General features: G+C 40.8%; 1 protein-coding gene across 6 annotated transcripts in view; it reads left to right on the forward strand.

Annotated features, from left to right (window-relative positions):
* Window positions 1–26,862, forward strand: part of UBR1 (ubiquitin protein ligase E3 component n-recognin 1) — a 132,818-nt gene that overhangs the window by 27,676 nt on the left and 78,280 nt on the right. For 3 of the 6 annotated variants that reach the window (XR_009460180.1, XM_014595528.3, XM_059722945.1), the window contains exons 5-15: window positions 3,123–3,253; window positions 5,694–5,832; window positions 7,579–7,641; window positions 7,910–8,033; window positions 14,112–14,219; window positions 14,952–15,040; window positions 16,314–16,412; window positions 17,728–17,885; window positions 19,504–19,603; window positions 19,875–20,003; window positions 23,762–23,942. Coding sequence is in view for 5 of the 6 variants with exons in the window: in XM_014595528.3 (XP_014451014.2) it covers window positions 3,123–3,253; window positions 5,694–5,832; window positions 7,579–7,641; window positions 7,910–8,033; window positions 14,112–14,219; window positions 14,952–15,040; window positions 16,314–16,412; window positions 17,728–17,885; window positions 19,504–19,603; window positions 19,875–20,003; window positions 23,762–23,942 (1,321 nt within the window). In the remaining variant the exon portion in view is untranslated. Of the gene's footprint in view, window positions 1–3,122; window positions 3,317–5,690; window positions 5,833–7,578; window positions 7,642–7,909; window positions 8,034–14,111; window positions 14,220–14,951; window positions 15,041–16,313; window positions 16,413–17,727; window positions 17,886–19,503; window positions 19,604–19,874; window positions 20,004–23,761; window positions 23,943–26,862 lie in introns of all 6 variants that reach the window. The other 3 variants (XM_059722944.1, XM_019496516.2, XM_059722943.1) reach the window with 1 other exon arrangement.

The raw sequence follows: 26,862 nt of genomic DNA on the forward strand, positions 1-26,862 counted from the left end.
AAGTTAATGTTAGGGCTTCTGTACTTTCACTCCAGCTTAATGCACTTTTTATTACTGAATATAGTATAATATCATACTTCACACTTAACTGTAACTGCCTCTACAAGTTGACAAATAGCCCCTTAGTTTGGTACCTTTTCAATAACTAGATATGCAGGGAGGTGCTCTTTTCCTTTTTAATTTCTGCTAGAGACCAAGCACATCCTCACTTTGGGGTAAGAAGAGTGGGTTGAGTTTTCCCAGAGTGGAATCTTGCTCCATTATGTAGTGCAGTGCTTCTCAAACTATCTGATGTGGCAGACCGGCAATTTTTTTTTCCGGTGGGCCGGGGACCAGTGCCCGGTTCAGCCAGTGGCAGCAACTGCGTGTAACAGCGCTACACAAATGCGCATCCGGCTGTTTCTTTCTCTTTCCTCACCTCGCACGACGTGACATCACCTGGAGTGTTGGAACATACAAACTGTGGCGCTATGACATATCAGTGTTATGCTTCTGAAAATATATTTCTTTCTTTCCTGGCAACTCGCTGTGGACCGGCGACTGGTGGCTCGTGGACTGGCACTGGTCCACGGATCGCCACTTTGAGAAGCACTGATGTAGTGGATTCCTCTTCTTTTCAGAATATCCCTGTCTCCCCTAGCTTTTTTCCCCCCTCTTATCTCAAAGTCTGTGGTTGGCACATATTATCAGGGGATTAGGTCAATGTAACAGTAGTGATATGAAGCCCAGCTTGTCTAGTTTCTTCTGTGTATTTGTGTAACTTTACTCTTTTTAAGGAAGCTGATAGCATTGTCAATTAGGAAATAATTAAGCCCAATGGTTTAAGTCCTTATTTTTCAGAATCAGTAAGAATATGATTTTACGTTATATGTGTTTAGATGAAGATATCTACAAGCATTTTAGTTGACAGCCTTGACTTCTTTTAATGCTCATCAGGCCAGGAAAAGACTGCCTCTAACAACCCTGAAAGCCATTGGCCATTTCAGTTAATTACTACTTCTTTCACTATTCTTCCATGTTTTCTGTGAGAATAAATACTGTATCTTGTGCAGTTTTTTGTTTGATTTCTGTTTCATAAACGTATAAGTCCATAGCTGTTTTGGGAAGTTCTAGAAGCCATATTTCTGCAATAGATCTAAACAGATCATTACCACTATTTTATATCAACTTTTGCCAAATAAATCATCTAGCCCTGTAGACCAAATGAATGGCACAGGGCCAGTCCAAAGGTTTAATTCAGCATGAAGTCCGTACACAGGTCTGATGCATGGGTGTGTTCCAGTGTGCTAGCTTTGATCCAGCCATGATCCAACCCTGTATGCCAACCCCACCCCACGTGCTGCATCCAGCCGTGAACCATCCCTGTGCACCAGATCATTATGTCAATGGAGTGGCTCTGCACCCAGGCCTGTGTTATTAAGTCTGCAGAGTTCTCCACATGTCTGGAAATTTGGGCGGGGGCGAGGGGGAGGGAGTGGTGCAGCATTGCCCTGGGCTGGATGATGTTGTCTTGCAGGCTGAAGGTTGAGCACTAGGGCTGTACAAACCTTCAGTCCCTGATTTGATTCCGCCCAAGATGGTGGCCAAATCTCTGAATTGAATCAGGAGACCCTTTAATCTCTCCAGATTGAATTGGAACCCTCTGAATTGATTTGGAGAGATTTGGTGATTCGGAGATAGACACAGCTTTAAATGCTTTTTCTATGTATCTCAAGGTACCAGGTAGCTCATCAGCGCTGATATGCTGGGGTGGATGGAACATCCCACAGGAGTGCAGGGGTCTCCCTAGCATGCTCAGCAGCAGACCCAGAAATGGACCAGAAGCACTTCCAGTCCACTTCCGAGTCTGCCAGGGAGTGCACAGGGGAGCCCCCCGCACCCCTCTGGCTCGGCGACTGGTGCTTCCTGCGTCTGGGGGGCACCTGGGGTTCCCTTGTGGCCGATCGCCAAGCTGGAAGGGCACGGGGGGGGCTCCCCTGTGTGCTCCCTGATGGTCTGGAAGTGGACCGGAATTACTTCCAGTCCACTTCGGGGTTTGCTGCTGAGCGTGCAGGGGGGGCCCCCCGTGCTCCTGTGGGACGCTCCATCCACCCCAACATAGCAGCATTCACGAGCCACACCTGGTACCTTGAGGTATGTAGAAAAAACATTTAAAGCTGTGTCTATGGCCGAATCACTGAATCAGCGTTGAATCTTCAGATTCGGATTTGGCCAAATTGAATCGGGGACAGTGATCTGAATCAATGAATTGAATCACTCCCCCCAATTTGGGCCAAATCCAAATCGAATATAGCCCGTTTCACACACCCCTATTGAGCACCACTGAAATAAACCATATGTGCTTTTGATACTTTTGTGAATGGAAATTAGATGTGAAGACTTGTTCTTGGAAAGCCTCTTTGCTTCTTATTTTCCCTCCCTCTGCCCAGCACACTTGGTCTGACATTTCTCATAATAACTGTTTAGAGAATCCTCAGATTAATGGAAAATGTATCTAGACACCCCATAGTGCTTTGACAGTATGTCAACCTCTGTGGCAAAATCATGTCTGTATGCAAAGTTACCTCGCTTATACTTATAAGCATAGATACCAATACACAGTACTATTTTATATGTTGAAACAAAGCTGTTCTCAGGAAAAGCTCAATTTTATTCGGGGTTTAATTTACCCTTCCTTTTTAGGTCCCACTTTAATTTCAATCCCTTATTTTCACAGGAAAGAGGGATAGTAAAACAGATTTGTACCTGGTGACTGTGGCTGGGCCATCATTTCCGCCCCATCTCTGTCATATTTTTGGTTACTCTTTTCTTCATTTGTAGATGGTACTTCTGTTCTGGTCAAAAAATTCCTAGGAAGGATTAAGGAACAAACCAATCAATCTGTAAAAGAACATACTGACCATTGCTCAGGAGAACAGTATTCCTTTTCAGTGACATGTGTATGACAATAATATGATTCCAGCTTTACTTTGTATATTATTAACCTCATTTCTCTCACTGCCTGTGGAGTAATTTATATTTGTTACTTTTTTTCTAGAATGGGTACACTAGTCAGCTATGCTCCCAAGCCTTTTTTCCATTTGTGTATCTATATCCTGTGTTGACATTTTCCTTATTTACAGAATTCAGAATGCCAGCTAAATGAAGAGGTAATGGCACAAGCCAGGAAGGTGTTCCCTTCTGTCATACAATATATTGCTGATATGACCATCTGGAAAGAAGAGAAGGAACTGCCTCCAGAGCTCATGACTAGGTGTGGAATATTGTCAGCATTTTCTCAAGTGTTAAAACCTCCATTCAGATTTTTTTTTAACATGTAGGTATTAATTAGGGCTGTGCAGAATTTTGCTGGCTGTTTCATTTTGACTTGTTTCAAGCTCAAAACAGCAAAATCGAAACAAAACAAAGGGCTTCGAAACAGCCTCGAAATGAAACGAGGGCAGTTGAAACGTTTTGAAAGTTTTGAAATGTTTCAAGTTTCGAAGCTCAAGGTGGGCTTGCCTGCAAGGAAACAGAAAATAAGGAGAGGGAGGGGGAAGGACTATTCTGATATTGACTGTGTAGCTGGCCAGTGACTGATATTGACTGTGTTTGACCTGGCCTGCTTTCTGTCACCCATGTCATGAGTTTTGCTTGTCAGCAGCCTGAGGTGCAGTTTCCCAGAAACCCCTGCTCTTATCTCCTTGAAAGCTGGTAGGCTTCATGGCCTCAGCAGGGGCTACCATGCCTTCAGTTTTCACCCCCCTGCACCTTAACGCACATGTGACATGAGTTTTGCTTTCAAGACTTTGAGGAGCATTTTCCCAGAAACTCCTGCACCTAAAACTTGGCAGCCTCCATGGCCTCAGAAGGGGCTACCATCCCTGCAAGTTTCATCCGAATCAGGAAAGAAACGACAAAGTTATAGGCAGTTTTGTGCTTCCCCCTTATTGCCTATGTGCGAAACGTCAAAACAGTGTTGAAACAGCAAAACAGTTTTGACAAAATGAAATGGAACAATGGTTTCGAAACTAAATGAAACACTGTCTTATCGAAACATTGAAACAGAAGTCAAAACGAAACAGTGCTGTTTCACACAGTCCTGGTATTAATGTCCTGTACACACTTGTTAGTGCCAATTCTCTGTATATCCCTGCATGACATTTCGGGACAACACTTTTATATATGTAAAGATTTGACTTTTTATGGAAAGGTTTGTTTGGTGCCAAGTGTTGAATTGGTTACGCTGGAAATTTTGCAAAAAGCCTCCTCCATCAAGGTGTAAAGAGACCACACTTTTTTTTTTCTGAAAAGCAAACTAAGATCATGAAAGTGGTTGGGAGGAGAAATCCTTGCAGAAATAACAGATGACTTAAATGCACTCTTGTACTTGTGTTGGGCTAATGCCAATAAGTTGGTGTCATAGTGAAAACACCATATATTACCTTTTACACTAATGTGATTTTTATCCAGGGTGGTGCAACATGCTGGGGTCCTTAAGATCCTTTTAAGGGTACCACACTGTGTTAGCCCTGTTAGGTATACAAACATGATTCACACAGTAACTCCAGAGATTTCAAATAGGAATCTGTAGTGTTAAAAAATATTCTGCCCTGTTGTGGGCTTTCTGAATTGCTCTTGTTCTTCTGTAGTCAAAAAATAAGGGAAAATGAAGAGCTGGCATTTTCCAAGGGCTGCCTCAATTGTATTCTGGAGTGCTTTGAGTCTAGAAAGATTGAAGACCACTGACTTAGGCTGTCGCTCATGTCAGTTCTGGAGACGAAAAAGGTTCCTACTGTAGATTAGGTGCAGTAAGAGAATGAAGGTTTTCCTTGCTTTTTATAGAACCTGGAGCTGAGGAACTAATTTAATTTTCCTTTTAAATTTGTTGGTTATATTTGTCAGTTTCTTCCATAAACTTGTTTGTGGTCTCTTACCAAAGTTTGGATAAACTTTAAATTTAATTTTAATTTTCTTTTAGTTTATTTGAGGATGAATAACAATTAACTTTTTTTTATTGTATTTTTTAATTTAAATCAGATTTTTTTGTTCAATTGTATTTTTTATTTTGTTAAGATGCTTTTAAAAAATAAACCTATATAAAGATAGCTTTGATTTAAGATAAAAGATCAAAGGTATCATGGAATAGAGTTTCTAGCTTCTAATTATATACTAAATAATTCAATATATTCATGTAACCTTTTTAGAAAAGTTTTATAAATAGGTCACAACAGGCCATGGACTGTATTAGGGGCCCAATCTTACGGGGCTCCTCTATAGATTAGTAAAGATTAAAGAAAACAACTCTACCCAACAGGACTCAGTGCTCAGTGTAGAAGTTCCTACTAAGCATCTCTGTGATGCTTAGTTTTGGTTCTCACACCGTGGATTTGGGTCTCCAGAGATAACATCCTTATTAACAGCAGTATATAGAGATGAGATGAGAGAGAACAGACCTGATCACCCCTCTTGTCTCACTGCAAGTTTGTATACACAGAGTCAAGCCCTTACATCTCTCTAAAAGTGCAAAATTTCAAGAAGTTAAATGAATAGAGGATATCAACCAAGAATGCACTTTTTGTAGAAAACAGTGATTAAATAGAAGCTTCCTGACCAGTGAGTTAAACTGAGATTTAAATCATGATTTAAATCAATTTGATTAAAATCAAACACTGCCTGGTTTATTTAATTAAATATTGGCTTGTTCCCAGTAGAGAGAAGACTGATAATTACTACTGTGTCCTTTTCAATGATGAACATCATTCTTATGACCATGTCATCTACAGTCTACAAAGGGCACTTGGCTGTGAATTTGGAGAAGCCCAGTTACATACTACAGCCATAGATAAAGAGGTTAGTATACTCTGTGTGCAGTAGAAATTCCCTTTTTTATGCATTAGGCACTGCTGGTTGTAATGCTCTGTTCATAGTAACTGTTTCTGAGCTGTTGGAGCTTGAAAAGAGATAATTGCAGAGACTGCAAACTAATTGTTAGTCAGTAGTTGCATGGAATATAAATGATGATTAAAGAAGGTGATCTGGTTTTTATGTTGCATCAATGTGTTGTTCAGACACAAAACAGGTTCCTAGAAGGGGAGAGATTTATTAGTTGAGGTTATTCCGTTAAACACAGCCATCTTTTTCTTACTCGTATAAAAGAGTTTTATCTTTTAAGTTCTGTTTGGGTGAGGGAACTATGCATTTCAGATAAATGGTATTAAAAGAAAAATATAAAGTACTGTCTTGCATACGTGGTAGTAATTTGGTCAGAATGATAGGCTACAATTTGCAGTCTTCTGATTCAGATTCTTGTAGCGTTTGATCTTTAAAGCTGTGAATCAAATGGATAAAATCAATGAAATTCCATTTGGAGGCTGACCATTGCACTTTTGCTTTCCTGACAACAACACTAAATAATACCTCTGTAAATATCTGTTCAAAGTCAGTTGTGGACTTTGAACAGTTAATTTAAAGAATAGTCACTTAAAAAAAGATAAAATCAAAGAAATGTCCTTAATTATGTTAGATAATTTAGGTTCTTGTTCAATAGTGTAACTGTACTAGTAGGCTGCCTGAGAAATTTTTGAAGTGCATATGCATGCATAGGCAGACAAGGTTCCTTGTGTGTGTGAACATATGCATGTGGATTTATAGGTGCATAAAATATAGTAAAGTTTGAAGTATTTATAAAAACATGGACTTTTGATATTTTACATTTATTCCTGGTTTAGGCAATGAACAAATTTGCTTAATATTTTTATAGTCTCTGTCTGCCTCATGTACTACCACAATGCTACATTGCCTGTTCTGCAAACATTACAGAAGACAAAAAATCTTTCTATAATAGTTTTTAAAGAAAGGTAATGTTTTTTGTTCCTTGATTTTATCCAAGATTGCTTTTTAATAAAATCTAAATTTTGGGTCAAAATGACCTGAATGTCCCTTTTACTATGCAGTAGAGATTGTGGTACTTTAAAAGCAAAATGCACCAGTGTGCACTACTAAATTTTAAATAACAATAGATTTACAACAGGACAATACTTAATCCTAATTTTTCTTTAATTTTGCAGGGTAGAAGAGCCATTTAAAGACCATATGTATAGTTTTCTCTCTGTAGAAGTGGAGACCGAGCTCAGATGGCTCCAGGTCTTGGAGCAAAGTGTACAAGTGCTACCAAACTTATTGCTGTGAATATTGCCCCAAACTGATTTATAGAAATAAGAATTTAATCAATAGAAAAAGAGGAAAGGGGAATTGAAAAATAGGTGATAGGACAGGATGAATGTATTTTCTGCTAGGACAGAAATAGACACTGATTTTGGATACAGTATTTTGCAGAAGTCTCATTCTTTTATTTTGTTGCAAATGTTAGTTCCTTTATTATATGATAGCATTAACATCTACACCCTTTTATGTCTTCATTTTTTGTTACTTCAAATTATGTTAGTCTGAAAACTACTAATTTTTTTCATTGTTTCATTCTCAGATATTCTAGAGCACCATATAATGTGTAACTTTTGTCCCAATTTCTCTTTGAGTGATGTAATTTTAGTTTAATTTCGAATTGGTATCTTACTTGGTATTTTGTTATTTAAACAGGGTCGTAGGGTTGTTAAAGCAGGTCCTTATGCATCTTGTCAAGAAGCAAAGGAGGAGATCAAGGTAAATTCATCCAGTGTTTTTCTTGACATAAAAAATATGAAGGCACCAGTACTAATACTGAACTTATTTTTCTTGATATTTTTTGAATCCTTTGATTTTTATCTAACCATCTTTGGTTGTGCTAGATGCATGTGTTGAAAACTGTCCCAAATAATTAGTTAATTTTTATGGCTTGTGACAGTGATGGTGGGACCTGAAAGTATTAGGAAGGTGACAACTTTGGAGTATTATCAAACTGTATTTTCTTTTATTTTAACATGACTTCTAGAGACACTCTGAGAATGTTTCCCAACGACCACTTCATGTGGAGGTTCTGCATGCTGATGTTGTGGCTCATCAGAAATTTGCTTTACGCCTAGGTTCCTGGTTAAACAAACTTATGAGCTATTCAAGTAAGTGTGTAACTTTTTTTATTCCAGTAATGGGAGGCCAAAAGTTTAAACAAGTTTAGAAAACATCTCGGGTAGTAGAACTTGGAGTATTTCCTGGTTAAAATATTTCTACTTTTCTGCACACTAAAATGGATAATTAATATGTAAATTAAATATCTATTTTTATTCCTCCTCATCTCATACCTGGCCCTGGACTTTTCAAACCTTTATTGTAACCAGTCCCACTGTTGTGTGGATGGTTACTTTGTTTTGGGTCTATCTCTGAATGCTGCTCCTCATAACATTGGTGTTGGGCCACAAAATATATCCTTCCCCCCAGTCAATATAATCAAATTCTGTTCAGTACTAGACATAGAACTGGCTTCAAGGTTTTGAAGTGGGCTTGTAAAATGATTCTTTGCAGGGTACACCAAACTTGTAATGACTTGTTTTATATAATATGTACATGGGGGGAAGATCCACAACCACTTGAAGCCTTTTCAAAAAGGAAGCAGTCCAAATGGGCAGCAGCTGGTATATTTTAATTGTTATGTGTGAACGAGCTGAAAGAGATTCAGATGCAGCAAACCTGCTCCAATTTTAACACACCTTCATCCAGGAACTTCACAGTAGTTTTTCTCAAAGGTTGGTGCTAGTTTTCTTTCTCTCGTAACAGTGAATTGAGTCACCAAGATTTTTACTTCATGGTAGCAAAATTGCATTACTATCAGAAATGAATATATGGGTTCATTTCCTAATTGTCTAGTTGTCATCTTTGACCAGTACTTTTCTTTCTTGCAAGTGGTACAAATGTGATTTGTGAGTTTGAAGTCCTGTAAAACTTAGATCACAGGGCTTCTCTACTTAATTCACATTTCAAGCTAATAGCTGAGGTTGATTGAGCATGTCCTTTAGAAAAACGTCCAGTTTTGATTTTAAAAAAATCAGTGATTAGAAAAAAGGCACACATTTCTTACAATGAGAATTATTCACCAATAGAATAATTTTCCCCAGGGCTGTGATAAATTCTCCAAGTCTGCATTTGTCTTAAATTCAGGTTCCAGCCACTAGATCCCATTAACTTTTGTCTACTAAATTAAAGAACCCGTTATCAAATTTCTGGTCCCATGTAAGAACATATAAATGGTGACTTAATCACCATCTGGTAATGGAGCAGTACCAATTGATAACATTTCTTATTTTCTTAATATATTTAACATACTTTTATGTCCATTTGTTTCCAGTATAAAACCTTTACACTTCCTAACTTTGACTTTATATTAATTGCTGTAAGCCCCTTAATTTCAATTGGTCATGTAGGCTGTTTGCAGCCATTAAAAAAAACAAACAGAAAACAACAACCCCCCCCCCCCCCCCCCATGGCATTTTAAACTTGACGCATTCCCAGAAGAAGCAGCACATTAGTTGCACCTGGCTCACCCAACATCTGTATAGATCAAATGCTTTAGTGGGGCTTTTTTGGTGCTTTTATCCAATAGCTGATTGACTCAGCTTTAGATAAAAAGTGCCAAAAAACCCTGCTGAAGTGCCCAGGTTATACAGACGCTGTGTAGCTGGGTTGAAGTAATGCATTGCTGCTTCTGTTAAAGCACGTTTTTTGGGGGTTTTTTAATTATTATTTTATGTCTGCAAGCAGCCATGTTGCCCATTCAGCTAGGATGTCTTTTTAGTCAAAGTATTCTTTCTTGATTGTTGCTATTTGTTTTCTGACAGAATGTTCTATAAGTTGCTTGTTTTTACCTGTAGTTTTTATGGTTTTTAACTGATATTTGGAATCCTACAAAAGCCTGTATAATTTGGCTATGTGAGGACCCTGTGCAGGGATCAGGAGCAACAACTGGATCACATCCCCATATGATCTTCCTACTTCTGTGCTAGTGCAGAATCTACTGTTCCAGGCTGTCTTGTCTTCCCTATTGAAATTGTCTGTCTTCTGCATCCCCAGGGCTTTTGCTGTTAAATCAGATAAATATAATATATGGAGATCAGTGAAATTATCTAGGATATTTAAGGTATTGAGCAGTGTTCTCTCTAAGCTGTACGTGTACGCAGCAATGCACAATAAAAAATCCCCATAATTGGATTCTATACCTGGCAAATTTATATTTTTCCAGGTATAGAATTTAATTATATGGAGGTTTGCCTTGAATTAACCCCTCTCCCACTGCTACAGCAGGGAAAATTAAATCTGGGGGGGTCAAGTGGCCCCCTTGCCATCTGTCCCCTTGCCTTCCTCCCCCTGCCACCCCTTCCCAGTCCCTATTATGGAGGAGGGAAGATTCAAGAAACTATAAGCTGGTCAGTTTGAACTCAATACTGGGTAAAATTTTGGAAAAAATTATCAAAAACTCCATTTGTGAGAGACTGGCAGAAGGGATGATGCTGAAGGATAACCAACATAGTTTCATTGCGGGCAGGTCATGTCTGACCAACCTCGTCTCTTTCTGTGATCAAGTAACGAACCGCTTAGAGTGGGAGACATGGTTGATGTCATATATTTGGATTTTAAAAAGGCCTTTGATATGGTCTCTCATGACGCTTTTATTAAAAAAACTGAGGGATTGTGGGCTGGCAGAGTCCATGGTCAGGTGTGTTGGGAACTGGCTAAGGGCTCAAACCTAGAGAGTGTTAGTGGACAGGTCTGTATTGTCTTGGCGGGCAGTGGCTAGTAGTGTCCCGCAGGGTTCGGTTCTTGGGCCTGTACTGTTCAACACCTTTATCAATGATTTAGGTGAGGATGCAGAAAGCATGCTGGCCAAGTTTGCAGATGATACTAGGTTATAGGGGAAAGTTGTCATGCTAGGGCAGGGGCAAGCAAAGTCCGGCCCAGGAGCCAGAGCCGGTTGGCAGTGGACTCCATTTCCCAGCTGCCCCTGAACATGGCTGGGGCCAGTCTCCATGAAGACGCCAGCCACAGTGGCATGTGAAAGCGCAAGGCTGGGGTTGCAGTGGAAACCAGCTCCAGCCGCACTGGCAGGGTGTGCAGCAGAGTAAGTCAGGGGGCTGCTCTGGAGCCACTGGGATCTTGTGGCAGGGGCAGCTTGCTCTGGGGCCAGGGCACAGCTGCAATCTGTGGTCTGGGCAGGGATGCACAGGCAGCAGATCTCAGCTCTGCTTCAGTCATTTTGCCCACCCCTGTGCTAGCGGATAGGATGCGGATCCAAGCTGACCTGGACAAGCTGGAAAGGTGAGCAGAGCAGAACTGGATGCAGTTCAATAAAGATAAATTTGGGTGCTTCATCTGGGGAGAAGTAATCAGCGACATGAATATAGGTTAGGAGATGTCCTGGCCAGCATGATGGCTGAAAGGAATCTTGGGGTTATGGTTGATCACAGGATGAATATGAGCTGCCAGTGCAATTCTATAGTCAACAGAACTAATAGCATACTGGGATGCATTAGCCGATGCGTTGTAACTAGGGCTAAGGAAGTGATGCTTCCTCTCTACTTGGCATTGGTGAGACCTCAGTTGGAGTCCTGTGTCTAGTTCTGGGCACTGCACTTCAAAAAAGACGTGGAGAATCTTGAAAGGGACCAGAGAAGGGCCACAAGAATGATTAAGGGCTTGAAGGACAAACCTTATGAGGAAAGACTAAGGGATCTGGGACTGTTCAGCCGGGGGAAGAGAAGACTGAGGAGGGACTTGGTGGCAGTCAATAAGTATGTAAGGGGTGAATATTGGGAGCTGGGAGAAAAACTGTTCAGTAGGGTGCCCAAGCGAGGACAAGAAGCAACGGTCATAAACTGTTGAGGATGGTTTCAGGTTGAATGCAAGGAAGAACTTCTTTATGGTAAGGGTGACCAGAATCTAGAGCAGACTTCCCAAGGAGGTGGTACAGTCCCCACCCTTGGAAATCTTCAAGAGGAGACTGGACAGACACATTGCTGGGATCATTTGATCTCAGCAGTATTCCTGCCCAGAGCAGGGGTTTGGACTCAGTGATCTTTTGCGGTCCCTTCCAGCCCTTAATTTCTATGATTATTGTCAGATCCTGTTCTCCCTGAGCACATGAAAATGGGGGGCAAATTTGAAAACACTGACTGAAATAAACATTCCTATAGTAATTTGCCTATATGCAGATTACTACAGACTGAGTTCATCCAGAGAGTATTTTACCTTTTTTTGAAACCGTTGCAAGTTTTAGCACAGGTGCTTTATAAACACACTTTTCAACAGCACTTTTGTACTTACTTTACAAACTATGCTTAATATCAGTCCAAAACCAAAAGGCTTATGATTTACCATATAGTTCTGATTTACCAGATAGTTCATTGGGCTGGGCCCCAGCAGAATCAAGTGTTTCAAGCCATAGTGATCCTGTAGCTTAGCGCTGCTCAGTATGTGTGTTCTTCACACAATCTCCACAAAGGAGCCATGTGCTAATTAGCCCCCCACTCATGACTGAGTGTTCTTGTCATGAGTCCTAGGATCCTCCAGAAATTTACATACAGATGAGGCAACCTACTCTGGCTCTACCTCATGGAGGGCAGGACAATGCTAATTGTATGCAACAGGATGAGAGTGGGGGCAGCACGGGTTCTGGGTGAACTGTTTGGGGCACCATTGGTGGTGTTTGCCAGGCATTTAAGGCTGCTGAAGAAACAGGAATCATTGGAAATAGAAAAGAAACGTGGAACTGTGCTGTGGGAATGAAGAGGAAGTCAAAATGTATTCAGTGTTGTGGCTTACCATGACTTGAAAAAGAGTCAACGTTGAGGGGAAGCTTATAATGGGCCACTACCATATTTCTTATTCAGATGGGCTGTACTAACCTATGCTTGTGGTTGGGTTCCTATCAGCATCTCTGCTTTCTCAGCTTCTTGAAGGCTCAGGACAATTGTAGTGACTTCTTAACGTGGCTGTGAAATACCATGTAACTGTGTCCATGAAGGCAGTTTTCCTGAACCGTGCTACAGGAGAACTGCTCTTCTGGTGTGGTTCAGTACCTGCCAAGGTACAGTGGCTTTAAACCCAGTTTATGGAAATAGGAGTCTCTTCCCTTGCTTGCTTTGAGGCCTTATGGTTAAGGATGAGCAAAACTCAGGGGCATCCGAACCCCAGGCCCCTTGGGCCTGCATGTGGGATGGCCACCAAAGGTTTTGGAACCATCTGAAGTCCTAGGTGTGGGTGGAGGATATTTGTTGGTAGTAGGGCCACTTATGGTTCTGGACTCTTGGATTTGGAATTCGTTTTGGCTAATTTGGCCTCATATACAAATTAAAAAAAAAATCTGCTTTCTTATGGGCTAAGATCAAGTGCAGTCTGATGGACTGGTCTGATACCTGATCTGAAAATGAAATTAAAATGGCATTGTGTAGTGCAGGGTGCACCCCCGTCTGCTTACAGATAGAACTCCTTGCCTGCTTCCAGTGGGAGGATCTCAGCTACACACTGACCTTATGGAAGTGGGAGACTCCTCCCTAGCTTGCTGCTGTAGCCATACGGCTGAGGACAAGCAAACCTTGAGGGCATCTGAACCCCAAGCTTCCAGGCTTGCGCTCTCGTGTAGGATGCCTGCCAAAGGATTTGGAAGTATCAAGCCCCAGGCTGGGGTGAAAGATGCTTGCCAGTAGCAGGGCCACATATGGTTCTTGAGTGATTCAAACAGATTTGGATTTGATCTGGCTAATTTGACCAAAGAACATGAACAATTAAAAAAAAAATAAATAAATCTCTGCCTTTTGGCTAAGATCAAGCACTTTTGGTACCAACAGGTGTCAGGGCTGGCTTTGGCCCCCTGGTGCCAGCCTGGTATTGTGTGTGCACCGGCCTGGTATTGTGTGGCTCTCCTGGTGCCAGCTTGGTATTGTGTACATGCGGACATACATGCACACACAGGCTGCATTCAGTCAGCTTCATAGTTGGCTTCCATTACTGAGCACTTGATTTTGGCATTAGTTTAATGATGGATAGTGTATTTAATGAGGTTTCCTTGTATGTGAAAGTAAGACTAGGAGTTTTTTTCCCCCCATACTGATTGAGGGAAGAACCTTGTCTTATATTCAGGTAAATACAGTATTTCATTGTTTCGACTTCTTGAATAATGTTGATGTGATACTAATGTCTTTTTTTTCTAGGTGACTTCCGTCAGATCTTCTGTCAAATATGCCTCAAAGAAGAAGCTGACTATGAAAATCCTTGCTTCATAAGCATGTTGATGCTTTGGGATGCAAAACTTCATAAAGGTTGGTATGTATATATTATTCTGGCAAATATAGTAATATAGGTAATAGCCATGCAGTTGAAACCTTTATTTAGTTTTAGGAAAGCCAAAAGTTTGAGGATACAATTTTTGTTTTTGGTCAAATCTCTCTCCAATCCTTTCCCTCCAGATCTGTGTTCTATGGAGGATTTCCTTGTAGGAAATAATGTGACTGGGCAAATTTGCTGTGGATGCTCAAATCTGTGTCAATATGCAATCAAATGGAAGATCTAATAACCCTTTAAATGCTTTAACATAAGAAACATTGTTTATACATATGTGTAATGGGTAGCTGAAAATCAAAAGAACCCAATACTGGGAGAGACTTCCTGGGTCATTGAGTTCAGTCTGGTACTGTCATAGGCAACCAAGTCCTATAATCCTTTCCATAAATTTATGCATGTAAGTGGTGCACAGTAGAAAATAATAGGAGTAGGAAGCATCTAACAAGAGTGTTATAAAGTAGATATATATTGGAACATTGGAAGAATTTCTAGACAAACAGAAATATGTCTGCCATAATTTTGACCATGTTAATTTCCAAATATTTTGAAGTGAGTTATAGATTGCCAGTTACCAAAGGTTGACCATGTTTGTATACACATAATTATCACTACTTCTAGTGTCTTCTTTCTTCAGCTGCTCCTGTCTTCTTCTTCAAAAAAAAATTATTGCATAGAATAGAAATGAAGTAAATGGTGTTGAATTTTCACAGGAGCAAGGAAGGTCCTTCATGAACTTATCTTCAGCAGTTTTTTCATGGAAATGGAGTACAAAAAACTTTTTGCTATGGAATTTGTGAAGGTAATTTAGCTGTTCATGTTCTATGCACTGTAGTTTGTGAGGTCAAATATTAGCCTGTGATCTCATCAGCAAAAGGCTAATTGGCAAAATTATGGGTAAAGCATTATTTATTAAAACATACTTAATTTCCTGGATGTTCCATGCTTGTGGTATTTTACAATAAAAGTATATCAAGGAATATATATTTTTTTAGAGTGGTTACCCTGACATGTATTAATATCTTCTCTAAATATAAATTGACTTGGTAGCTTCAACAGCTACTGCAGTAGTAGCATCTCCATTTAAGGATGCAAATACTGCACACACAGTCTCATAATTTTTGTTGACTAGCTGAGTTGGGTAGTAGGCAGAATAGTCTGAAGAATCAATCTTAAATCTAAAATGGAGTACAAATCAAGCCATAACCTAACAGAAAAAAGGTGTGAATAAATGCAGGATAAAAGCAAAAGTCTTCTAATTATATTACCATAACATGGAAGATATCAAAGTCTTCTGGTTAATTTTAGATGTAGTCCCAAAATACTGAAAGTTATGTCAAAGTAAGCCAATTAACTTTCAAGATAGAACCCTTTTGCAACCCAATAGAGAGTGATTCTTAATTTTAAGGTAACTAGTTTAATCTTCATATTATGTGTGTGGTGTAGGTGCTCAGGTCCCACAATGAGAACAGAAGGAATAGTTTTAGTAGATGTAGTTAGGAATATTTGTTACCTTTGAAACAGTGAATAAACTAGAAAAAATGTAAAAGTGATTTAATATTTGAGAGAGAGAATGCAAGGCTAGTAGAATATATTTTCCTATTATAGGGGAAAATCTAGTTATTAAAAACCTAAATCTGACTCTTGGTAGTCTTCATTTGAATTGTCATAAAAGGAAAAGAATTATTCTGACCAATCAGTACCATTCACGTTCAATATTGTTCACTGGAGGAGGCAAGAATTCATTTTACAAGAGCTGGGTGACTCCTGTAATTTTTGTGTGTTTAATTTGCCTCCTGGGAGAGGGATGGCAGTGTAGGAGATAAAGGAATTAAGTTCCGATTTGGCAGAGCAATGAAGCAGTTAAGAGGAGTCATGATTCAGGTGTTCTGATCTTAGAGCTCAGCTGGTTGTGGGGCTCTGCAATTCCATGTAGTTTGATCTGGATCTGTGGGGAATGTTAAAGAGGACATTTAATTGCACTGTCCTCTACAAGTGAAAAATTAAACTTAAAAAAGTTCAGTGAACTTTATGGTTGATTAATCTTTTTTTCCCCCGATATTCCATTTCCACAGTATTATAAGCTATTGCAAAAAGAGTATATCAGTGATGATCATGAAAGAAATATCTCAGTGACTGCACTCTCGGTTCAGATGTTCACTGTGCCTACCCTGGTATGTATGCCAACCACTACAAGAAATATATTGTGATACTGCAATCCTTTATTACAACCCCATAGCTATAGAATCTACTCTAAATGCTAGGTCATCTCCATGCATTCCTATGGCCAAAGCGAAATGTGTTTTAATATTCTGTTAAGTGGATAAATGTCTGAGTTTATAAGACAGTTCATCAATTAAATTAGAAGGAATATGAATGAGTGAAGTATTATTCACAAGTTTGTTCTATATATAAGCCAAGTTTCTGTGTTAGTCTGTTGATAAAAAATTACCTTTTATTATGCAGATTTTTAAAGTGACCCGTAGAGGGGAGAAAGGGAGGGACGTATAATACCTTTTGTTTGTACACAGTTATATATAAAGATCAACAAGGGGTGATCACATGATGTGCTTTTCAGAGGTAGCATCTGTTGCTTGGTTTTTACAGTAGAAATTCATACTTTTCTTACATTGCTTTCTAGGAAAACTTTAGGTAACTGAAGATAGACTAGTTTCATGACCATTGCACCTGGGTAGTGTATTAAAAAGAAAACTTATTTTAAATAAAGGAACAGTAAGGCATAAATAAGTGAATACCTACCTAAATAAATCCAGGGCATAACCCTCTTGCAGTATTGCATTTTAATGGACATAAAAAGGCACTAAATAAAAACACAGCATTTAAAAAAATGAACCATATTCAAAAAAAGCATTTCTCATAGTCACAGTGGGAGGCCAGAACTACTCTGGTATAGTGCAGTAATTTACACATCGTGTTTTCCTTGCTTGGAGGATATTTTCCAATAGAAACCAAAGAATTGGCCCACTTTCCTGCACTACTTTTTGTCATGCTTCCTAGCAGGCTGTGGCCATCTACTCTTCAGGTGTTGGTTGCCATTGGACCCTTCCTGTCAGGCACCGCTGTGGTATAAAATAGCATTGTCTCCTGACAAACTTTCTACCACTGAATGATTTTGGTCCATTGGCAGAGAAAAATCCCTTACATCTTTGAAGTGTTGTGGAAGTTGGTCAAAGGCTGAAGATGCTCTCATCTTCATTTACTGTGTCTCAGTTTTGGTCTGGGCATTATTTACACTAGAGGCCAAAACAACAGCATAGGACTACACATTTTCATACACCGCTCTCTTTATTGCAGGTATAGCTCAGCTGACATGTATATAGAAGCTTATTTGGCCACTCTTTAGCAATAAATTTTATGTTGAATATCCTAATGATAAATTAGTAGAACTAGAAGTTAGTAGAAGTATAGAGATGCTGATACTTCTGTAGTGAGGCAAATTCCTGTTGTTGAAATACCTTCCCTTTACAGGCCCGCCATCTTATTGAAGAGCAGAATGTAATCACCACTATCACAGAGACTCTTCTAGAAGTTCTGCCAGAGTATCTGGACAAGAATGACAAATTCAACTTTCAGGGTTATAGCCAGGACAAACTGGGCCGGGTGTATGCAGTCATATGTGATCTCAAGTAAGTATAAATTTGAAGAGTTTTTCTACCTATATTGCAGAGAATATAGTGTGATGGTGTTGAACTTATGGCCTGTGGGCCAGATCCAGCGTTCAGTGTTGTGTGGGCGACAGGTTTGGTAGAGAGGCTAGGAATTTGGGGATGGGGCTTGCCACCTAAATCTATGGCAAGGTGGGTGGGCAGGGGGTGGAAGCGAGCTATCGCCATATTTAACCCCATCACTACTGCTTGTGCCACTGCTACTGCTGCTCACTCTGCTAGGATGTCTGGATCTGGTATGCTTGGAGCCCTGTGGTCTGGACGTGCCTGAAAGGCAGGGTGAATTTGACAGCCATGATACAATGTTTGCAAGAGACTACAAAACAGTGTAATGTCCTTCTTTTGGCATGTGCCCAGGGTGAGATTTGTATATACCTTTGGAATTGCAACAAGATTTTTCAGCCACTTAACATCTGCCCCCCAGAAATCTCTATACCATATTTACTTGCAAACAAGGTAGAGATTCCCCTTGCACATTTAACATCCTTGTCTTGGATCTGAGTATAAAGTGGGGGGTGGTGAGAGAGGAGATGGATAGACTGGTAGCTGCTGCGGCTGTGGCTCTGGCTCCAGGCTGGAGTCGCAGATGAAGCTGCTGCCTGCCCCTCTCCCCTTGGCAGCCTCTTCCCCCCCCCCCCCCCCCCCAACAGCCTGTGCTCCTCTTGCCTGTTCTTCCCCACCTCCCCAGCCACATATAGAGCCTAGGCCAGAGTTATTGCCACTGCTGCTACTCAGCGAGGCTGGAGCCAGAGCAAGCATGTGCACTGTGCTCCCAGCTGGAGTGGGGCCAGAGTGAGCCAGAGCAAAAGTAAACAGTGGAAGGGAAGAGGGGCAGAGGCAGCAGGGGGGAGGGAGCAAGAGAGTGGGATGGGCAGGAGGGAGCAAGGTATAGGGGAGCAAGGGGCACAGGGGTCAAGCAGCTTGACCTCTCCCTTCCTGCCCCCCTATTTTCTGCTTCCTCAGCGCCCCACCCCCACTGCTTGCCTCCTACTGCCTCCCCACTGTCTGCCCCGCTTCAACTGCTTTCCCTGCTGCAGCGGTTGGGGGAAAACAATGTAAGATGGACCGCAAATAATTAGGTTCTGTACATGGAAAATTATAACGTATACATTTTTTATGTATAAAATTAATTATTGGGGGGGGTCATCTTAAATTCAGGGTCATCTTAGATTTGGGTAAGTATGGTAAGAAACTTTAATATCGAAGTGCAACTCCTCTTGTCAGGCTGCATGGAAAATTTGACTCTTATCCTTGCCTTTAAGATATGTTTTATACTTGATAAAGCTTCATAGTTTTCTGCATAGTCCTTTCCATTCTGATGGATCTCAAATACCTTTCACAAAGTAGATTGAATAAGACATCTATAACCTAAAATACCTGATACAGATGTACTAGAATTTTAATACCGATAGAATTTTTGATCTGGCTTCTCTGGTGTTTTGGGAAAATATTAATTAGAGTTTGAGATCAGGAAGTTGCTCTAAGATGGTGATGTTGGTGATAATTTTAATCAAATGAATATAAAACACGCATGCATGCATACAAGAAGCCTAAACTATGCTGTTTTCTCTTGGGACAGGTATATCTTAATTAGTAAGCCCACAGTTTGGACAGACAGACTGAAGGAATGCTTTTTGGAAGGGTTCTGTTCATTCCTGAGGATTCTGACTTGTATGCAGGTACAGTATATTTATTAATAATTACTAATGCTCTGTTCTAAAGCTGTTAGAATATTTCTGTCAGTTTTTAGCACAGTTTCTCTATAGTAGTCTTTGGACTATTAAAGACAGAAAGGCAAGAGCTTACATTTTTAACCTTTTTTTTGAGTGGCTATTTGTAGATATAAGACTCATATAAATTATCTTCATTTTTCTTTCTGACTTGGGGATTTTCTTTTTAAGCTTTTGATCATTTACGTAAGTGAATATTCTTTGGCACCCTTCATTGCAGGGAATGGAAGAGATAAAGAGACAAATTGGTCAACACATCGAGGTAGACCCTGACTGGGAAGCAGCCATTGCTATCCAGATGCAGCTGAAGAATATTCTTTTGATGTTCCAAGAGTGGTGTGCTTGTGATGTAAGTAAACAACTGCTTTGAGGTTCTTATATGTACTTTCTTGGGTGTACAGGAAGCTTTTCTGAAAAGCTGAACAATAGAAACTGTACAATAGAAAACTTACAGATCATGTTCCTACCCATGAATAAATATTTTAAAAACTGTAGTTCCTTTCACCTCTGTTACTTTGAAAAGAGATTTCAGGTTGTAAGGAAAAATCTCATTTCCCTGATGGGTAGAAATTTAGTCTGACGCTATGGTGGGTCTGGTATAAAAGCTTGGATAAGTAATACAAATAAATTGAATCACAAATATGTAATCATCCAAATTCAAATAATTTATCTGTATGTGTAGCACAGCTAAGCCTGATATTAAACATCACCATAATGACATCTGTTATGTATTTGTATTATATTCCTCTCTTCTGATAGGCCTGTTAACTTGGCAAAAATATAAAAAATGTACTTTTTTTTTATTTTTTGACTGAAACAACATATTGGGATCAGGGAAGAATTACTGTATTGGATTTGGGATTTAGAAGTAATACATTTGATTATGTTGAAAGATGGAGCACATATGGCCCACTATTATTTACATGAGTGTTTACTTATAGGTAAGTTGGAAGTTGGGGAATGTGAAGAGAAAGTAAAAGTAGAGAAACTGAATAGAACCCCCCCCCCCTCCCAGTTTCCCATGTTGATAAATAAGAAGTTTTATCACTTAAAACAGGGTTAAAACTCTATTGTCTATAGTCTTCTAAATTTGGACTGAGTGAGGAAAGCTGTAACGTGAAGGGAGGTCTATTATTGCATGCATTTTTAGGATACTTAGTTCAATGGAACTTAAGCTGTTAAAAGCCAGAAAATACAATGTGGGTACTTACACATACGAAATTAACTTTGCCCTCTTTGATGCCAAAACACCTATAACAAACATGCACTTTCTCTACCTTTGAAATGTATTGTTTTTGCTACGGGTGTATTGGAGCATTGCTTAAAGAGGACAAATGTGAGTTACGTGAATGCATATCATCAGTGTCTTCCCTAACTCTGAGAAGCTTTAGTTTTGCTGAACTGTATTCTTGAAGAGCACGAGATACTGCCAGACTGCTTTAACATTGCCTCATTTTTTTTAATTGAGTTTACTAGGGGTTTTTAATTATTTTTTAAATAAAAACAAACATTCTGTGTAGGAGCTAATGATAACTTAGGTGTTTATATTTATTGTGTATACCTTGCAGGTGAGATGTTACTGTGCCTGGTGAAGGAATATTGTCATCTCTAATTTTTTGTATTCGTTCTTATCTACCTAATTATAGTAGAATGTGGATTGCAGTTAGCACTGAAATGTTTGGAATACATAGTTGCAAACAGGGCTGATGACGGAAATCATGGATATGGTCAGAGTTCCCAAAATCCTAACAGTTTTAATATGTGGTGGATACAGTAGCTTCAAGCATGTAGAAAACTGGACTGACCTCTTCCATCCCTAGTGCCATTTCCAGTTCATCTTTCTCTTCCCACCCCATTAAACCATTATTGTTGTAGAAGCCATGAGCACATACAAAAGTTGCTTGTTGGGAACACTCTTCTGCTGTCAATGTATATGATATACAAACAGCTTACTAAAAGAGTTGCAAACTGTCATAGTCATGTAACCAAATCAGACCAGGCCTCACACTCCTATCCAGCTAGTCTCTCTATTCCTGCTTCTGGCAGCCCTCAGCAGCCTGTGGCCCACTCATTTGCTTTCTACACTGTATTATCTCCCTTCCTTTTTCCCTCTGGCTAGTTTCCCCCTTGCCACTTTCCATGTATCATCTACTTTTAAAACTTCATATTACCTGATTATTTTTTGCAGTATAAATTTGGGTTACCTTCAGAAATCATCTCCCAAATCATATAGGAAATTGAATCAGCTATTAGATAAAAGCGCCAAAAAGCCCCAAAACACATGGCACTCATCTTGCTGGTATACAGGGACCCTGGGCCAGTCTGGCTTTGCACTAACAAGTAGGAATAGTGTGATTGGGAACTGATAATCAGGTGTCCTGCCATATTTGTGCAGCATGGTAGGAGGTGCGGGTGTTGGGATTGGGTATCCAATTCCATGGTGCCATTAAATGAATGTGTGCCAGGGGCCTCAGATTCCATATTGTATGAGGAGACTCAGGAAAGAGCATTACAGACATTCCCAGGGAGGCAAGGGCTTTTGGGTCCTGGCCTGCACACACAAGAGAAAATGTGGGGCTTACAGGTGCCTGTACTCCTAATTCTACCATTTACTCGATAAAACTCACCCTAGCGTCCCATGCCACCACCCCGCCACTTTCCCCAATGTAAACTTGGAACTCTTGCTCCCTTCTTTACTACCTATCCCCATAATGCTTATCCCTCAGGGAAGGATTTTGTTTCTTATTTCTTCCATTTTTCTTATTAAAATTAGAGGTGCACAAATATATTGGTCCATATCGTATCGGTACTAATAAAAGGAAAATTGGCGTTATTGATACTCAGCTTTTTTTGGCTAGTGTGGCCGATTAATATCACTTATAAATGCTGCGTGCGTGCGTGCAGCTGCAGCATGCATGTGGCCAGGAATGCAGCCCGGCAGCTTGGAGAGTAGCCTCCTGCTGGTAAGTCTGTGTTGGGGAAGGAGATTGGGGGACAGATCGAGGCTGCCAGGGTGAGGGAGGGAGTGGGGCTGGGGTGGGCACTGCCCAGCCGGGCCAGGGCAGGGTGTGGGACTGAGCCACAGGTGGCTTGTGTGGGGGGCGGATGGGAGCAGCTCCCCACCACTGCACACACCCCTGGAGAGGCATGGGAGGCAAGTGCCCCCCACATTTGTGCACTGGGCAAGGGGAGGCTGCCTGCTGTGGGCTTGGGGCCAGGGGCTGTGCTAGCCTTTTCCTGGCAGGGGGGGCTGGGCTGGGGCTGTGCTCAGAGTGGGTGGGGGTGGGGCGGGCAGTGGTTCTGGGAGGGGGAGTTATGGTAAATTTTGAGGTGGTTGTAGCGTACCCCATAGCCACTCCCTCCCAGTGCTGCCACTGCTGCCCACACCAAGTGCAGCCCTGGCCCAGCCCCCCTCTCCAGGAAGAGGCTTGTGCAGCCTCTGGCCCTGAGCCTATAGCAGGCAGCCCACCCTCGCCCCATGTACAGATCTGGGGGGCACGTGCCCTCATGCCTCTCTTAGGGGTGTGTGCAGTGGTGGGGAGCCAATCCCTCTGTGTCCCCCGGACAAGCCGCCTGTGGCTCTGTCCTGCACTCTGCCATGCCCTGGCTGGGCAGCTCCTGCCCCAGCCTCACTCCCTCCCTCCCCATGGGGGCCTTGATCTGCCCCTGCCATGCCCATTCCCCCCCCCAACAGATTTACTGGCCAGATGCTGCTGTCCAAGCTACAGGACTGCGTATTGGCAATCGGATCGGTATTGGTTGATATAGCTGGTTAATACTCAGCCCTCAGTATCGGACAAAAAAATCTTTATTGGTGCACCCCTAATTAAAATCAATCTGAGCATCTTCTATATCTTTTGTTTTACTCTGATCACATGTTCCCAAAATAAAAGCCCATTTGTTTAAGGAATGCTGACTCTACTCTGTATTCTTTAAGGCATGCTAAATTTGAAGGGAATTTGAATATGCAAAGTAATAATTCCGTCACAGATTTGTTTTATTTGTCTCATTAAATCATGGAAGTAAACAGTAAGGTGGCATAGCCTGAGGTGTGTGTGCATTTTGCTTGTTTTAAAATTAACTATATAAAAATCTTTTCACTTTTAGGAAGACCTTTTGCTAAAGGCTTACAAGGAGTGCCATAGAGCTGTGATGAGATGCAGCACAAATAGTCATTCACGAGCAAAGACATTTTTTCACTTATGTGGCCACACGCTGGAATACAGACCTTACAGAGTGTCTGTAGATTCTGTTAGCATACACTTGCCACTGTCCAGGACCCTTGCTGGTGGGTGTTGTTATGCTTTACTTTTAAAAATTGTTCTCTGTAGTTAGGTTTCTTCTTCTATCTCTACTTCTTTATCCTCAAGTAGCATTTTCAAAATATTATGTATCTGTAGCCTAACTTTAAAAAAGCAGTCTAAAAAATTAAAAGTAGCCAATGTTTTGTGCTAACTTAAAGATTCTCTGTAGTTTAATTGGGAGTTATTGTGTTAAGCAGTCTAATGGCTTACCATCAGAATAAGTTTATTCAATAAATCCTGTAAATTATATGAATATATTAACTGTTTAATTGGGAAAAATCTATGACTACATTCAAAACAAAAACTATCGGGCTTTACTGTAGCTTAAAATATAAGAAGCTTGTAGAACATTTGTAGAGGCTGTGCCCTGGTTTTCCCTGTCAGAATCCCAGATACAGGATAAATGCAAATTGCTTAGTTCCTGTGAGCAAGAGAAGAGGTTGGTTTTTTTTTAATTGTTCAACAGCAGTTATTTTTGGCAGTGTACTATAGAATCATCTATACAGGACTTCATGGGGAGACTTCTCGTCTACAAGTTTTCTGTGAGAAATTGGAGGAATTAGCGTATCAAAAGAAATATTTATTTTACATGAACTCGCAAGCCACAAAGACATACAGTTAAAGATGTAGTCTGTCAAACAGCAGGAGCAGGAAATAAAACTTTCTTCCTCATCTTCCACAAACATTTTAAACTTTAATAGATGTACTTAGCAGCCTAGGCTGTAAGGAAGGGAAGAGGAACTGCAATGGGAATGCCCTGCCAGCATTTTCCTCTCTTATCAACTGAAAGAATGCTCACTCCAGCACCTCCATGGAGCCAGTTGCAGCAATATTTCATGGGAAAAGAGGGACCAATTCAAAATCTGCTAGTTCAAAATCAGCTAGTTCCAAATCATTTGGGCCTTTGTAAGTCAAAACCAACACTTTATTTTTGTTGGCCTAACGTCTTGCAGATGTTGGAGCACTGGGATGAGTCATGGTGAGGTACACAACATAACAAACAAACATTCACATTCTGCAGTAATTTCAGTTTGCAAATAGATTTTAAATATAGACAATATTGTACTTGCCTATCAAAATTGTAGATCTTGATAGGGATGTTCCTGATGGGACTTAAAAAACACAGAAACTCCTGGTAGAAGGTCTGGCTCCTCTGCTTAGGGCCAGGCCAGTCACCACATTTGGGATCAGGGAAGAATTTTAATCTTATTGGTGCGGACTGTTTGTGGTTGGGAGAAGAGAGCTGCCTTCCTTTGCAGCGTGGAGCATTGTCCTCTTCCTTGGGTCTCTTGAGCATATTTTAATAGCTACCTTGCAGTGGTAGGCTATTAACAGTGCCCTCGTCCCCTTGCTTTACCTATGGCAAGTTAAGGTGTTTTTATTTTGGGGGGGATTGTGCCTGGTAGTTGTCCAATATGGTTGTTTGCAGAGTTTTTAAGTGAGTTAAATAATTGCTTGTAAAGGATAATTTAAATACATGATCCTGCTTTGAACAGGGGGTTGGACTAGATGACCTTCTGAAGTCCTTTCCACCTCTACTTTTCCATGATTCTGTAAAAATTGGAGGAGAGGCTAGGCCCTGATGATGATCCCAGATTGGGGGAGGAATCAGCCTGCAGGACCATGTGATCATATAAATGCTGATAGAAATCTAAGAGCATCATATTTTCAATTTACCATTATTGCCATGGACTCCCTCAACTGAGTCCAGATTAATCTCCCCACTACGTGGGAATTTGCTGCCAGACACTAAAAACATTTAATTCCCCTTCTTTGTTAGATAAACTAAAGATGTAAATCTAGGAGTTTTAGTAAAACAGAACTCTGAGTGTTAAGAGCAGTTTATTAACTCCTGAGGATAGACCCTCCCAACAGGTTGCTTAGCCCTGATACCCCTGACCCCTGGCCAAAGAAGGCAGTAATAATTCCATTGCATAGTTATCTAATTTTGTAATCATAGTCCAGATCAAACAGGATCTGTGTACACTTAGGTTCTATAAAATCTGGATGAGTTTGGATTTTACAGCCACCTACGATAAATTACTTTGCAATCATGGTAGCAATAAAATCTTGGGCTAACTTTGAAGAAATGTCATCTACATGAATTTTATCATTCCCCAGGCTGATTTTTAGCTCTCCCTCAGTGAAGAGGAACTTCATTAACTCCTGCAGGAATTTTGTAGTGCAGAATGACAATCAACATACCAGTCATGGGTACCATTTAATCTTATTATAAGACCTCAAAGCCAAATATACCCACCTCCCCAGACCAGGGTACTGTCTACTTTTAGGTTGCATGCAAACAGCAGAACTGCATGGCCTTCTTAAGTACTTGTCATGCTTTAGGTCCATGTTGCACAGAATACCTACCTGAGGACACAACATAACAGTTTTGGTCTTTGTAGTCTTTAGTGAGGAGGCTTTTCATAGATTTCATAGACATTAGGGCTGGAAGGGACCTCGGAAGATCATCGAGTCCAGCCCCCTGCCCAAAGGGCAGGAAGTCACCTGGGGTCATAGGATCCCAGCAAGTTGAGCATCCAGTTTCATCTTGAAGGTGTTCAGTGAAGGCGCTTGAACAACCTCTGGTGGCAGGCTGTTCCAGACCTTGGGGGCTCGGACAGTAAAGAAATTCTTCCTTATGTCCAGCCTGAAACGATCTTGTAGTAGTTTGTGACCATGGTTCTATGGATAGAAATCGATGTCACCGAATGAAGCTGATCAGCTGTGCCAGGATATGTCCCAGCAGAGCTGGTCTGTTTCATTGGGTGAAACACACATCACACATTGATGCTGCAGGAATATGGGCAACATATTCTCCTGGGGCTGAGGGGCCTGGTCTTGCATACCCCAGGAATTTGTGCACAGGTTCAGGCCCCTCAAGACTTGGGAAGTGCCTGCCTA

The sequence above is a fragment of the Alligator mississippiensis genome, chromosome 2, assembly GCF_030867095.1.
Source record: "Alligator mississippiensis isolate rAllMis1 chromosome 2, rAllMis1, whole genome shotgun sequence".
Lineage (NCBI taxonomy): Eukaryota > Metazoa > Chordata > Crocodylia > Alligatoridae > Alligator > Alligator mississippiensis.